This window comes from Trachinotus anak, unplaced genomic scaffold, assembly GCF_046630095.1.
Source record: "Trachinotus anak isolate AG129_WGS33_773 ecotype Australia unplaced genomic scaffold, CSIRO_AGI_Tana_v1 ptg000028l, whole genome shotgun sequence".
NCBI lineage: Eukaryota > Metazoa > Chordata > Actinopteri > Carangiformes > Carangidae > Trachinotus > Trachinotus anak.
The window spans coordinates 4,232,976-4,248,466 of record NW_027273879.1 but is presented as its reverse complement, the minus strand read 5'-3'; the positions used below and the strand labels follow the sequence as shown (position 1 = coordinate 4,248,466).

General features: G+C 42.6%; 1 protein-coding gene across 1 annotated transcript; it reads right to left on the bottom strand.

Annotated features, from left to right (window-relative positions):
• Window positions 1-2,426: 2,426 nt before the first annotated feature.
• On the bottom strand, window positions 2,427-15,133 carry enc1 (ectodermal-neural cortex 1). The gene is made up of 3 exons (XM_071466641.1): window positions 14,793-15,133; window positions 7,360-9,175; window positions 2,427-4,387 (listed from the first exon to the last, which is right to left on the bottom strand). The coding sequence occupies exon 2, from the start codon at window positions 9,167-9,169 to the stop codon at window positions 7,394-7,396; it is 1,776 nt and encodes a 591-aa protein (XP_071322742.1). The 5' UTR covers window positions 9,170-9,175; window positions 14,793-15,133; the 3' UTR covers window positions 2,427-4,387; window positions 7,360-7,393.
• Window positions 15,134-15,491: the final 358 nt, after the last annotated feature.

Below are 15,491 nucleotides of genomic sequence, written 5' to 3'. Positions count from 1 at the left end.
GGGCATTACTTAGACATTTGTAATCTGTTGTTAAAGATTTATGTCTTTAGTGGTAACCAGTGGGCCGAGTGCAACAGACAAGGAAGGGAAGTCATAAAGTATTGAGAGACAGACTAATGCATTGTTGACTTTGGTTTTTCCATGGGATTTGTTGACATATGAATAACATGGAATAACACCACACCTGTCCTCTCAGATTTCTTCAGGAAAACATTAATCATTACTTCAACAATTTTTTTCTATATCTATTTTTTTGTATTTTTCTATTTCTAAATCTAGATTTGATTAATAACTGTGACTAGACATCTGCTGACTCTGACAAATTTGTAATGTGAGGACATATGCCACTAATATGCAGTTAATTTTATTTGAAACCGTCTCTGTGTGTGTCTGTGTGTGTCTGTGTGTGTCTGTGTCTGTGTGTGTCTGTGTGTGTCTGTGTGTGTCTGTGCGTGCATGACTGAGTCGCGGCTAATGCCTGCGTTGCCAGGCGACAATGACATGTAGGTACATTGTTTTTAGCACACTCGGCCACACATACAGCTTGCCCACACAAAATACTCGACTTTAGTCTGTTCAGCCAAGCTCTGCATAAGCTAACAGCACCCGAAGGATTCACAGTGTTGAAGGGTTGAGCCATCAGTGGTATGTTGTGGGACAGGGGTGCGGGGGTGGGGGATAAGACCTACTTCCTGGCGGACAGGAAATTCAACTTCCTGTCTTGATTAATGGGGGGGACTGTTAGATCACAAAGGGGCACTGAGGGGCCTCCCACACACAGAGCTCCCATATTTCACCTTTAATGTTTTTTTTCCCTTCCTGGTTCTCAGTCATAGAGCGCTTGACAAAAATCATCTTGTGACTAAGTTATCTTAAAATAGTGTAGATAAGATTACTTCAACATCTCAGCACATATTGTGACAGCCAGAAGATGGCTTGTTTATTTCCCAAGCTCCCACTACCCTCAGTGTATTTTGTTTGTGAATGCATGAGGGTCAGGATCCAGTAAAACTGGTGTTTCTCAACCTCTTGTCACCGGTCAGGAGTTGTGTCAGGGCGAAGAATGTAAACAGTGAACAGAGCTGGACTCCTCGGAGCTGCAGGAATGCTCTGCAGTCGCTCACTAATGGGATGTTAGAATTGTTACAAACCAGGACACGTCAAAAGCAGGACTCCACCACTGGCGAGCTGCTTTGCAATACATTTCGTTGATGAAAAGTGTGAGAGGGGGGTATAGGAAGTGAGAGGGGAGGTAGGCCGTGGAGGGAGGGAGGAGAATAGAGTGAGGTGCTTTTTAAGATTTCATGTTCTCCTCCAGCCCCCACAGTTTGCAGATAAAGGTTGCCGTTGCCAAGGTGACTTGACAGAGAAAGGGAAAGTATCTGGCTGTGTTTTGCCTGTTCTTGTGCAGGAAGCTTAGAAGCCAGAGGCATAGATAAGATGATTTCAGTCCCTCCTCCACAGAACAAAAGCTGTACGCATGATATACTGCCTTAAATACCTCAGGACACTTTGGCTGCTGTATTCACTCCAAAGCTGCCTAAATATGTGAAACATGCAGTAATGAGAAAACACCCTACGCTGTGCTGAAGCTGCCTTTCCCTTCTAAATCTGAACTATTACATTAATGCAGACGGACAAATTATCTCCAGACAAAGAGACAGTGCTACACAGTCAAGAGGAAAAAACTCTTATGTTTATTAGCCATGAATTTCACATTGTGAAAAAAATCACATGTACAAAATAATGCCATAAAAATAGAAATTAAACTCTTACATGACCAAAAAAAGAAAAAAAGAAAGAAAGAAACTGATGCACACTGACAGTGTTTTCTGTCTAATTTATATCATTATGTGAAGTGGGATACTGCTCCAATCTGAGCCAGCTGGATTTCCAGATAAAACAGAGAATAAGAGGAGAGCAAGAGTAGAAATGGGAAATGCCACTCAGCAATTAGGAGCAAATTGAAGGGGCATTCATTACTCGCTGTTGTCAGGGAAACTTGTGTTCAATGGGGAAGAAATACTCTTATCTGATTGGTGGGGCCAGAGGCTCTGTGTTCAATGGCTGGAGGAGGTCAACATTATGGAGCCACAAGGGTCTCCACAGAAATCCTGAAATCGCCAATAACAGGATGAACTTTTGTGTGGCTTAAGGAGCTGAGCAGGAATTTACACTGCAGTTTACCAATCGATCCCAACAGATCTGATTTGATTCATGAATCCACGAGGACGGAAAAAAAATATATACATTGCACCAAAACATTAGCTCTTACATTGAAATTCCATTTATATTCAATTGTAAAACGTCAATGTTCAGGTCACCAAGACAGACATACAGACAAAAACACTGATTAGAGTTACCATGAATTTCATAAGCAAGTGTTAAGGACATTCTCACTTTTTGTTCTTTGAGAACTTGCAGTGTTTCTTTTTTCTTTCTTTTTTTTATGTGCATCATTAACACTATGATGAAAAGCACTGCGGTGTCTGCCCTTATCAATGCACAGCTTACTGGATTCAACTCTTTCTCAACTTAATGGTGAAGAAGACTGCAAATTAACCCCTCCCCCCCCCCCAAAATGAGCCAAGTTAGCACATGTGACAGTCCTCCAGCTGTCCCAAGGACAGCTGCGGAGACCATCGAATTCTTAACCATGTCAGGGTTGCTCTGTGATGTTCCTGATAGTTACTGGGTTGCATGCTGCACTGTTCCAGCAGACTTATCTGTTTTATGGATCACATCTTCTTGTTTTGTTGGTACAGTTTGGGCCCCGATGGGCCAATTTAAGGCAAGTTTTGACCCACGTTAGAGCTTAAAGAGAATCTATCATAAGTAAAATGATTATTTCTTTCTGTCAGTCTTCTTATTTGGGCAGTGACCCTGCAGCCTCAACTGCTTTACATGATCAGTAATCAGAGCCATTCTTCCTCTTCCATCCGTACTCTGACATTAACTGAAAACCCTGGAGTTGTGCCTCTGTCTCCTTTAAAAGAACAAGTTCCTCCTGGGAATGACTCAACTGTGCAAAATGCAGCCCAACTGAGATCAAATAAAACACAACACCTGGCCATGCATGACATAACCCAAAACATACATTCACATACGAATGCAGGCAGAGAAGAAATAAATAGGATTAAACATATTAACATAACAGAGTAATCATTGTCATATAAATTAAGACTACATTGCAGCAAGTTTAAAAAGAAACTGATTAATTCTCAGTTTAGGTTAAGGTGACAAGATTTCTGTGACCACAGAGAAGAGTTCATGCCAGTTTTACTGAATCACTATGAGTGGACATGCTCTAGGAAGGCTTTATCTATGACTCAGCAAGCAAGCCGCCACTTTTATCAGAATAACAGAAGCACAGCCGGCCTTTTACAGCGTTAAGTGAACAGCTGAATATGACAGTGTCTTTTCTGAAGCGCTGAATCCAAACACTGAATGCTGCCCCTGTGTACAGTGGGTCTGTTAACCGATGTTCAATGGGTGTTTATGTGTAGCTGCAAAACAGCGAACATGTGAGGTCATGACCCCGAGGCACCTCGACTACCCCCTTCCTCCTCCCCTCCCCTCCGGCCATACACAGATCCCCTCCGTCCTCCTCAACCTCAGCTGGTGTTGGTCATCAACACCTCGTGGCTTGCATTGACAGCAAACTGCCAAAGCCTTCATAAGAGGAACACTCAAAGGTTTGTTTCTGTGTCTGAGCTGTTAGAAGCACGCTTTTAAAAGAAGACAAAAAAAGAAAAGATACAAGGGGTCAAACAAAAGAGCTTATTAGAGGATAGAAGTGGGAGATTTGCTCCTTCATTGTGCCTTTTATGAATCAGCTGTATTCAGTCAAACTGAGTGTCTTTCTCTTCTTCAGCACACCGATCATTGCATTCTCCCTCCCTCGATCTCAATAGAACATTCATCATGCTATACTGTACATTGCAGTCTCCATGAAAAGAGTACTTTTTTTTTTCTTCTTTTTTTATCATAGAGAAAAACATCAATACAGATCCTCACAAGCCTGCCACGACTAAATGGAGAAAATGCAGGTTGTGTAATATGTCTGCAGTCCTCATATGGCAGCGTGGAAGCCTGATGTGCTGGATGTCGAGAGGGTTGCAGTTTGTGCCTCATAAAACAAGCAGCAGCAGTTTGTTTGGTTTGTTTGCGTGAGTTACTGCACTATATGCCTCAGCTTCCTTCTCAGAAACAAGAGATGACATCATTCCGGTTAAGTGTCCAGCTGCACACGTCTCTGGTTCTGCATCTTCGCGACATCAAAATGAATGTGGGCGTCTGTACATCACTGCTCAATGTCTCTTTTAGAGGAGGAAAATGCGTGCCTCTTCACAGTTGGAGTCCAGTAGATGATGCAAAACAGGGAAATCTGAGAGAAAAGAGAAAAGAGTGACTCGTTAAACAGATAAAGATGCCTGGAAGTAAACAATGTAAAAGGTGACTTTTTCATTATTAGGAGTACAAAACCTGAGAACAAAAACAAGGCTCAGGCATAAAGCTACTGGATTACCCAGCCTTTATGAAATTTTAATCTCTTTCTTTCTATCAATTTTTATCTAAAAATTGGGGATGTACTGACGGTGGATGAAATGAAATCAACACCTGTAAAATGTAATACAATCCAATGCAATAGCTGTTGATTCTATTTGTTGTGACTTTGTACTGGACGGCATTTTATTCACTTCCTATATGATATAAATATGACATCAACACAAACTGCAGCCTTAAAAATCACCATAGAAATGAAACAACTTCTCCCTGAGCATCAGAAAATTGTGTTTTATTTCAGAGCTACTAGATTGCATTACATTTTGCAGGTATTGCTGTATCTCTGACTAGACTAATAGATTTGGTAAATCCACCTACTCCGTTTCCTCAGTACAGTCTGGCTTTTGTCCAGCATCTTATCTCCCCCTCAGCCTACTACACTTTTCACATTTGAGAGTGTTTTACTCACTGAATTTCACTCTGACCTTTCCATTTTTAAAATGTTTACCTAATATGTACTTATCTGTACACCACAGATGGTTACAGGCTTGGCAGTCCTCTATGTGTATAATGTGAATGTAATATCATCAGCTATCTCTGTCTGGACATACATGATGAGCGAAAAAATAAACCCTGAAGAGAACTTTCTACCCACTAGCAAATTGGCTCTGAGAGAAATGTCTTGTTGGTGATGAAGCCTAGATCCTAACATTAAGATTAAAATGATCCTTTCTCGGAATACAAACTAGCTCAGCACTGGATTCGGGTTTGTGTCATTTGGAGAACCGAAGAAATAAAGATACAGTTCTGGTTCAGTTGCTGAGAGTAAGATGAGAAGATTGATACCACTCTTATGTCAGAGCCAGGAGACAGTTAGCTTATCTTAGCTTAGCGCAACGACTGGAATCGGGGGGAACAACTACCCTGCCTGTGTGTGAAGGCTGCAAAATCCACCTACCAGCGCCTCTGAAGCTCACTAATTAACACATTATATTTTGTTTGTTTAAACCTCACAAAATGTGTAAGAATGAAACACTGTGGTTTCACAGGGTGTTATATGTGTCAGACTATTTCCTGGAGTCTGAGCTAGGCTAACATAATGCTGGCTGTAGTTCAAGTATGGTGTCATGAGGCAAGATACAGTATCTTAGACAAGAGTTTACTTAAAATTGGAAAATGTGAAGTGAACAATGAATCTATATTGATATATGATAGTTTCTTCATTTTTGTGTGTGTGTTCCTACATTATCAACATCAGTGAAGACAGTCAAAAATATTGTGTTGTTTGGTTTTGTCAGGACCATTTGCCCCTACTAATAGCTTTCCAAGAAAAAAAATGTAAAAAGGAGGAAGTGAGAATTGTTCCCCTGTGAAATAGTGAGAGCTTCTTTTTTCTCTCAGAGCTACAGTCTCCTCCTGTGAGGTCTAACGTACTTCCTTTCCCTTTCATTCCTTAACAGTCGGCCTTCTTTTCCATTCCTCCACATTTTGTCTTTTCACCGCGTTCAGTGAGTAGACTGTCAGTTGCCATGACAGGCAAGCGCACAAAAAAAACAACAACTTCTGTATTAAATTAGTGGCAGGATTATATCCTTCACTGAACACTGTGTTGCACTGGCTTAGAGGTAGCTTGGGAAAAGGGAATAATAAGTCTTCAAAAATATTTCATCCTGTAGAGAAGAGGAACATCACAGTATTGGAGCAGTGAAGCTGCTCTGAGCTGTTCCCTCGCATTATTAAATGGGAGAGACTCTGATGTGCAGGACCTCTCTACTCCTCAAGAGCTGCGGGCCGCCAACCATTTCAACAAATGGGCCTACAGCAAAATGAGAAGGATTACATGCGTGGGTATGTGTAAAGGAATTGGTGTAGGGTGCAGGGTTTGTGTGATGTGATGTGATCGTCACCCCGCGGCCTGCAGCACGCAGAAAGATCAGGTTTGCCAGCTGACTACACATGCTCCACATACGTCTGGCCTGTTTATCATCAGAGCAGGGTTAGAATGAGGACAAGAAGATGTAGATGGAGCCAGAAGAGACTGTCAAGTTCAACGGGGGTGTTGTGGGGGGATCCTCACTTCCCCTTCTGCCATTTCTCTCAGTCACCTCTACTTGTAACTGATGATGAATGGTTTCCTACACTGCGTGAGTCGCTGGCTGCCTCCCTCTCACCCAACCTAAAGACCATAACCTCAACAAAGGAAGGCGACTGAGAGTGGATTAGCCTCGTCAGGGTGTTGTAGCCTGCTGGTGTGTAGCTTGTCTAATTGGCAAACCCCCTTTCCCCTCTTAGAGAGATTTTCCCCACAGGAGCAATAAAAGTATCCTATTCTCTTTCAATTACCCTCTCTGTCCTTCGGCCCATCCCCACAGCCACATAACTCACTTAACCAACGCACACAAGCCCCTATCAATCCCCCCACCAGTCCACCCTCCCCCCTCTAGATCTTCCTTCTCTCTATTCCTGTCAGTAGTTCTCGTATCCTGAAAATCTGAAAGCCTGAGCAACCCAACCCACACAGTGAATAGTTTGAAAAAAAGAACTGAAATTGATGCAGCAGAACCAAAGATATTGTCTTTTTTATTCCACACATTCTTCTCCCTTCTCAAAACCTGCCATCTACATTAAACACATTTCAGGTTCAGATTCAGGTGTAGCCTTAAGCCCCTAGCCTCAAAACAGAGATGAGGAGCAGGTCTTTCTAGCTCCACATACCCATATTTTTTCATTTTTAAACTCGTAGTCTTCAGCTCCAACCAAAGGGTTTTATTCATATATTCAGCAGTACTCCCCAAGACTTTTAAACGGGCTATAATTTCTTTCTGACAAAGAGACACATGAGGTCAAACGTACCTGATGAAAAAGGTGTAGGTAGAAGGTTTCGGGCTCAAGCAGGCAGATGTTTCCAGGTGCTGACGAAAGCAGTGGGAATAAGCGAGTATGGCACAGTAGTGATGCTGTTCCAAGCATCCAGCGTTGGGTCATAGCAGTCCAGAGTTTTACACCGCTGTGTGCCGAAGTACCCACCCACCACATACAGTTTGTTCCCTGATGCTACAGCCTGGCAGCTCATCCTCTTGGCTGTCACATCACCCACTTTAGTCCACTGGTAGCTCTCGCTGCTGAACTTGTAAGCCGAGCATGCCGAGAACTCTGTATCCCCACCCATGACAAAGATCTGGTTTCCCAGCACGGCAGCAGCTGTGTAGCGCCATGGTTGCGGGCAGGACGCAGGCACAGTCCATCGATTCTCCTGCGGATCGTAGCACTGGACCTTGGGCAGCTTGTCGTGAGTAACGCTGGTTCCTCCAAAGGCAAACAGCTTGAGCTTGACGCTGACCACTGCTGCATTGCTCACACCTTCTCTCAAAGGAGCCACCATGGTCCACTTGTTCGCCACTGGGTCAAACTGCTCCACCTGTTTGAGTGACACTGATGGAGAAGCCGGGAGGCAGCCAGTGGCTGCAGTGTGACCTCCTACCACGTAGAGGCAGTGTTTCAGCTCCGCAGAGCCATGGCCGAACCTGGCAATGAGCATGGGCGCTGCTTTGGACCATTCTTCATGGACGGTATCGTAGACCCATACATCTTTAGACACACCATTTTCTGAGCCTCTCCCACCAGTGATGTACACCTTACAGCCAATGGCGCAGGCGCTGAACTCTTTCCTGGGGCTGGGGATGTCAGCCTTGGGGATGATCTCTTTGGCCTTCTGGTCTACCAGGTACAACTTGTCACACATGAAAGTCTGCCCTCCCAGAAGAAACAGGGCATGGCTGGTTTTTCTGGGTCGAGCACATGGGCTGTTAACGACACCATCATTCTGCAGGATTTTCAGCTTACAGCGGATGGCTTCATCCACCAGCTCCTTGCTCTTGGCCTGGGCGTTGATTAACTCTTCTGTCGAGACATTCTCCATCAGAAAGATGGCAGGCAGCAGGGCGAGGCGGACCGTTCTCAGAAGCTCTGGGAGGTGGCAGTGCCTCCTCTCCAGGTCATAGTTGATCCAGTTAAGGGCAGCTTCGTAAACCAGTCTCTCATCTTCTGTCTCTAGCTCCTCGTGTGATAAAAGCTGGACCACCATATCTTTGGGCAGTTGGAGGAAGTCCTCTGTCTTGCAAATAGCAGGGAAGTTGCTGAGGCACATGCCCCAGGAGAGCTCTGACAGCTTGGTACACTGGTGGGCGTCAGACAGCAGCAGCATGCCAAGACAGTTAGAGGGGTGAAGGTTTCTCTCTAGGAATTCAGCACAGGCATCACGGATGTCCTGAAACTCCAACATGTCGCCTGCTTCTAATAGTGACTCTGCGTTCTCCTCGTTGATGACCACGCGTGACGAGTATGCGTAATCCAGCAGGAGCTCTAAAACCTCCGGATGGATGGAGTCATGGAAGTCAACCTCGCTGGCCTGGCTCTCCCTCAGCCCACCACTGAACATGGCCTCAAAGTAGCGGCTGCAGGCAGCCAGCACGGCGCGATGACAGGGGAAGGAGCGGCTGCCAGCATGAAGCAGGACGTCTGTGAAAAGCCTCTGCTGCCGCAGTGAGTTGAGGTGCATGAGGACGCTGTCGGCATAGGAGGACTTGTGGAACAGGTAGATGTTCATAGAGCCAGTGCTGGCTCTCGATTTTCGGTTCTCATGGACGCACACGGACATTTTCATTGAATCCTGAAAGAGAAAAGATAAGAAAAATCTCTTTAATGCAATTCATGGTTTAAGTCAGTTATTAAATCTGCTAGCTGAGAGTTTAGCATCATAATAATGAGTTTCCTGTGAGGAGGAGGAGGCAAGCTTTCAGTCATAACATACTGTAGGAGTTTGTTGTTGTCAAGAGACAGCTTAAGGAAAGAAATTAGGTCATTAGAGTGTTAAAATAATTATCTTCTATCATTCAGTCTCCATCCAAATTCACCAAAAAACTCCACTCCTCCAGTCGCCTCTTCCACCATTGAAATGTTCATCGTTAAAGTATTCTTTCTGCCACTGATAAACTCTACCCTGTATAAGGCGTTGCAGAAACATATTCATATGCATTATGGCTGAACAACATTAAAAAACAACATACATTGCAATATATTTTTTACAATATTAATGAGCCCTGAGTCCTGAGGGAATCATTTTTTTTATGTTGAATTCATGATTCAGATAATAAATTTTGATCCACTCATTTGAAAGTTAGATGCAAAACACACAAGTCACATGAGATGTCAGTGTGTGTAATTACTGTAAATCAGACTAAATTATGTTGTTTATAAAAGTAGATTGTTTGTCTTTAAGATGAATCATATAAAAGCAGACTTTGCTGTAGATTCAGTTTTCTATCAAGAAGTAAAGTGGGCCTACCTAGCCTTGTTAATTTGCATCCTCAGCAGCAACTATTGCACATTTGCACATTGTAATGTCACCGCTGAAATATTATGTTGCTCAGCTCTAATATCCATATTATGATTAATGGAGGAGTACCGCAGTCCTTCCTAACAGATAGAAAGACGTACTAGTTGCATATGTTTGGGATTTATGAAGGCCACTTTCAACTCTGAGCAGTATTAACTCCCTTCTTGTAGAGATACAATGATTTATAAGGAGGGAAATAGGAAAGGAAGAGCTAGCAGGACTCTACTAAGCGTCACAGAAATGCACAGAATTTAAAGTACTTTACTCCCCTTCCCGAAAATCACAGCTCCCATCCTCACTGTCCTTCCCCTGTCCTTTCCACCCAATTTTAAGACATGTCAAGTGCCTCCAGCACTCAATTTCCAGAGGCACTGAGGCCATGTCTGACCTAGTAAATGCACAGCTGACAGACTCTTCGACCAGACATTTCAAGTTCTCTGCCTGCTCCAGGGTCTATTTTGAGGACCAATAATTTGAGGAGTGATAGAAGATTGATTGATCTCAACTCTAAACCTTAACACCCACTGTACTCAACGCAAAATCTGTCTTTTGGATCGAAACAGGCTTGAGGTTGTTGTTTGTAGTTTCGTCTAAGTTTGTCGAGTGCAATAGATTCCAGTGATGAGTTTTCAAGGCAATAGTCATGTTCAAAGTAGGAAAACTTCTCAAAACACTCCTGCAGCAAAATCTACTCCCTCAACTGCCCATCTATGTGCTCAGTACAACACAAAAATAGAAATAAACAACTTTATGGCTTTGAGGGGAGTCATAGTGCAGCATAGACATTGTGTATTTTTCTATATTTTTATTTTGGAATAACTATGAGGGTTTCGATACTCTTATTTCCATGCTAAAGGCTTGCCATGACTGTAATCAGTTGTAAGTGACTGCGGTGATGCTTACCACAGAGGCCATTGTTTCTCTGTCAGTGAGAAAATCTTTTACAGACCTCCAGGTTTTGATACTGAAAAGATTGATTTTCACTTCAAGGCTCAGAGAGTTCAAAAGTTCCCAGGTATCATAAATGATTCCTCTACAACGCAGCTGCAGAGAGGAGAGGACAGTTTCCATTTTCCCTCAGTTGCATCATGTGTTTCAAAAATCCTCAGAATGCTGCCTCATGAATACACAATCCAGTCTGAATCCTGCAGGTACGAATGAAAGTCCAATGGAGCTTCCTGGTGAGCAGTGTCACTCACGCCGTTGGCTTCAACAGAACTGTATTGTTACTTGTCATAAATTCCAAGAACATGGTTAAATTCCAGTTAAACTTACTCCCTGAAGCAGCTGCTCAGTGTTTTTGCTTTCAAGGTTGGCTGCCGTGGTGCCGCTGCCAGTGGGGAGAACACAGACCTGCAGCATGTGTTGGCCTAATGTATTTAAGCTACTTGAGCAGCATTTCAAAACTGGAGCCAAAGCTGTGAGGCAGAATGGAGCTTGGTGAGGAAAGATAGCAAAATAACCCACTGTAATTTTATATGAACTACAAATATAAGGAAGTATTTGTGTGACTGCTTCATAAAGCATTTGGTTTTAAGCGATATGTGCACATGAGCCAATATAATGTCTTAAAGGAGTAGTCTGACTTTTTGAGAAATGTGTTTATTTACTACCTTATCCTGAACTACATATGAAGCTACAGCCAGGAGCCAGTTCCCTTGGTCGTATTTCACAATAATAATATGAGGAAGATATTATTTATCACAACTTGATGAAATGCAAAACCCTTGGTGACTTTGGTTCCACAGGATTTATTGCATTCTAGCACTGACAAAACTGGCAACCCGTCATCTTCAGGCCTCTGGCTTAGTCAGCTATAACAAGACCATCCTTCCTGCTCTCTCACCTGCACACACACACACGCACACAGCCTAATGACATTGCAGCTCATGCTTTCTAATTGGAAGTTGTAAGTGGTTTGATTTGAATAAGTGGCCCTAATAAATCAGACACTAAACCTGAGAGGTTTTGCGTATACTAATCATTAGCATGTTAATCGATATTAAATTCAGTAGTCAGGGGGGCAGGATTTAAAACCCTAACCTCCTTGATCACTGTTGTTTCAGTGCTGATGATCTAACTTCCAAAGCGTAATCGTTTCTTGTCTGAAATGAATCAAAGAGCCACACTATTATCTCATCTTGATAATGACACAGCACGATACGGTCTCGTTCTCAGAAACACTAATATTTTAATCTGTTGTACAAACAACGGTTTGCATCAAGTATGTCAAAATATCTCAGATCCTTTTTTAACTAATAACAGTGTCTACTCATCTATTCAACCAATATTAGTTATAATAACTTTGAATTGTACCTTGATTGCCCTCATTGCCTGAATGATGACAATCAGAAATATTACAATTTGAACATTCTTGTTTTATTCTTTCACCTCATTCAATTACTGAAGGTGATCTGCTGTTTGTAGCCTACAATGTAAGTTTTGCTTTTTATCAAACAATGAACAAAGTTTTCCACTGTAAAATAAGATCACTCACGCTCGCAGTGAGGGCAGGAGAGCTGGAGAAGGAGAGGAGCAGTAAAACAGCTAATTCTACCATTTGCATTTTAAAGGATACAGCCTGGATTACCAAGTAGAAGTACAGTAGCCTGCAGGTCCTGAAACCCCTTTTGTTCATACATTTGTAATTTAAATGGGATTTTTCTTTTGTTACAAATTTGCTTGTCCCCAACATTTGTCCAGTGAGGATGTTTTATTACTATGTGCCAAACCTCTGATAAGAACAGAGTAAATGGATTCTTGTAATTGTTGTATTTAACTCTATTGCTCCTTGATCATAAGCAACAGTTTAGACTACAGCCTGCCTGTGATGATGATGAAAATCAGGTTACTTCAACCAACGCAACCACTTCAATGAGAGAGATTACTCCAATCTGGTTGTTCGCAGTGAAGAGGTTACAGCCAGATTGAAAACATCCTGAGTGCAACAAGTTGCTGTAAAACTCCAGATGACTGTCTGGCAGACATAAACATCTCAGCTTTCATAACTTCAACTTCAAATTGTTCAATATTATAAGTAATTACTTTATAATTGGACTATCAAGGAAACCTGAGAAAATCTGGGATAATCTTGATAACACTGACTTTATACTTCTGCTCTAACCGAGAACAAATAATCCATTTCAGGGCTAATTTAAAGGTGTAACAACCTCCAAGAAAAAAAATAACATTAAATTACAATTTGCATATAATTTACATAACTTGTACTCATGAGGAAATACACTTAGCAGAAATGTAAAGTCTCTGTGATGACTAAACTACAAGTTTCTACAAACCAGAATCCAACTGATTACCTGTTGCCCTCATGATGTGACAGCAGCTGTTTTGTTTTTGGCTTTATCGTGTTTCCTCATTCTTTCTGATAAGTGTATGCATTCACTTTGACTTCCACCTACGACAGTTATAGTCAAGAGTGTTGTCACATGAATACCATGAAGATTGCATATTGACTGTGAATATAAGCACAATGTAAATATCAAATGAAATTAGGCAAACAAAAATTAGGCAAAGTCTCTTATTACAGCATAAACTATCAAACGTTCATCTATTGGTTGACTGACAGAAAAATAATCACCAAATATTTTGAGACTTGTTTCAGGCATTTTTCAAGCAAAAATCATGAAAAAGATGCTGCTTTGGTTCCTCAAATGTGAGGATTTGATGCTTTCCTTTGTCACATATGTGAATATCTTTATGTTTTGGACTCTTTTCTGGAAAAAACAAGGAGATGCCATTGTTTTTTTTTTAGCAATTTATAATAATGTATATATAGCGATTAATTAATTGATCCAAAAATGATTGTCAGATTAGTTCCAGCCCTAAAGCCAACCACTAGTATCAATAATTATCAACAATCGGGGCGCATGGAGTAATTTGTAATTTGTCCTTGGTACCTGATTGATCTCACAGCCTATTTTCTGTCACAGTGACCGAGACGCCACATTCACACCAACGTGCCCCGAGAGGAGGAGAAGATGCCAGCAGTGTGAGTGTGTGTGGCTGGCTGAGACAGTTGTCATCCTCATCCACTCACAAAAAGCAGATCCACGGGCACATAACCGGAAAGCACATACTCAGAAAGAACATGTTTTTAAAAAAAAATTTAAAAAAAGAAAGGAAGAAAGAAAAGAAAAGGCATGAACATGCACCCTCTGGACTCTTTCTGAGGCCTGGCTGGCTGCAGTCTGTTTAAAATCATTGCCAGGTGTTCACAGTCAACCATGGACTCAGGAAGAGGGATGGGAGGGAGAGACTTCAAAAGTAAACACCAGGCTTACACGTTCCAAGTATATACATCTGCCACTTGGAAAAAAAAATGAAACAAGATGCAAAACAAGGGGACACAGCAGCAGCTATTGATCTGCATGTCTGCATCAATCTTCATCTGAATCCAACAGAATCAGATTTATAGCCCCGCACCAGCTGTCCACGCACATCTGAGCGAGGTTAACTGCGTTTAATCCAAAGCCTTGAATATATAGCTTATGAAATCATAACACATGAGGAGAGCACGGCGCTCCTGATGTCGCCTTTAAAACATGTCAAACATCCTGAGCATGCACAAGTACGCAGGAGGAGAGCACAAAGGAGGACAGGAGATCTGTTGCACATTTCAGAAAAATAAGGAAACAGCACAATCACTGTGTAAAGTAAACGATGGCAACGACACATCGCTGGCATAATCAGTGAATGTCAACGACAATCTTTTGTCCATTTAGCCTGTTTTCTGTTGCGCCTTCTCCTCTTAGGCTACAACCCGGAGTTTTCCATCATCAGGTGACCAGAGAGGGAAGCAGCAGCTCTCACATTTTAACTACATGTTCATAAGGGTGTAACAGCCCGCAGGGGTGTAAGTTACAATCAAATGTACCTCTTTGGGTGAAAGCAGGAGTTCAACTGTGCCCGCAGTTTCCCTGGAACATGCCACTTCGGAGAGAGCCACGATGCAAGCCTTGCGCTCCGGGAGTGTGGTTAACTCCGCGGTTTGTTCCCGAAATGCTGGCGGGTACTCGGTCAGGACGAGGCCGTTTTCCTCCACTACACTGGCTTTTCTGCCAATTGCGGAAGCTGTTATTATATAATTATGTATATATGTTAAGGCTCCGCACAAAATCGACGGGCTTTGATATCGAGGGTGAGCTGGGAGGATCTGCTCCTGCGCCGCGGCTCCGCTCCTGTGTGCCCGTCCTCCTCCTGCGCTCCCGGTCCCCTCTCACTCAAATCAGAGGGTGTGTTTTCTGTGGGAAGGGGGAGGACCGTCACCTTGTGCAGGAAATGAGGAGTGTGGTTGGTGGGGGGAGGAGAGATGAACCCCCTCCCCAACACAAACACATACATGTTTCGATTAGATGTGGATTTTTTTTTAGGTTTATGTATTTCAAAGATTTACTTTAAGACAACTTTTAGCCAACGATTCCACACTGTGGGGCCCTTTGAGGCCCCAGGACCATCATATAGGCTGCTTGTGCAGTGAAGGTGTAAAGAAGAAGGTAATTATTGGAAGTATAGTTAGAAAATAGGCCTACTGTGATTTTTTACTTGAGTGAAAGTACCAGTGTATTCATTTAAA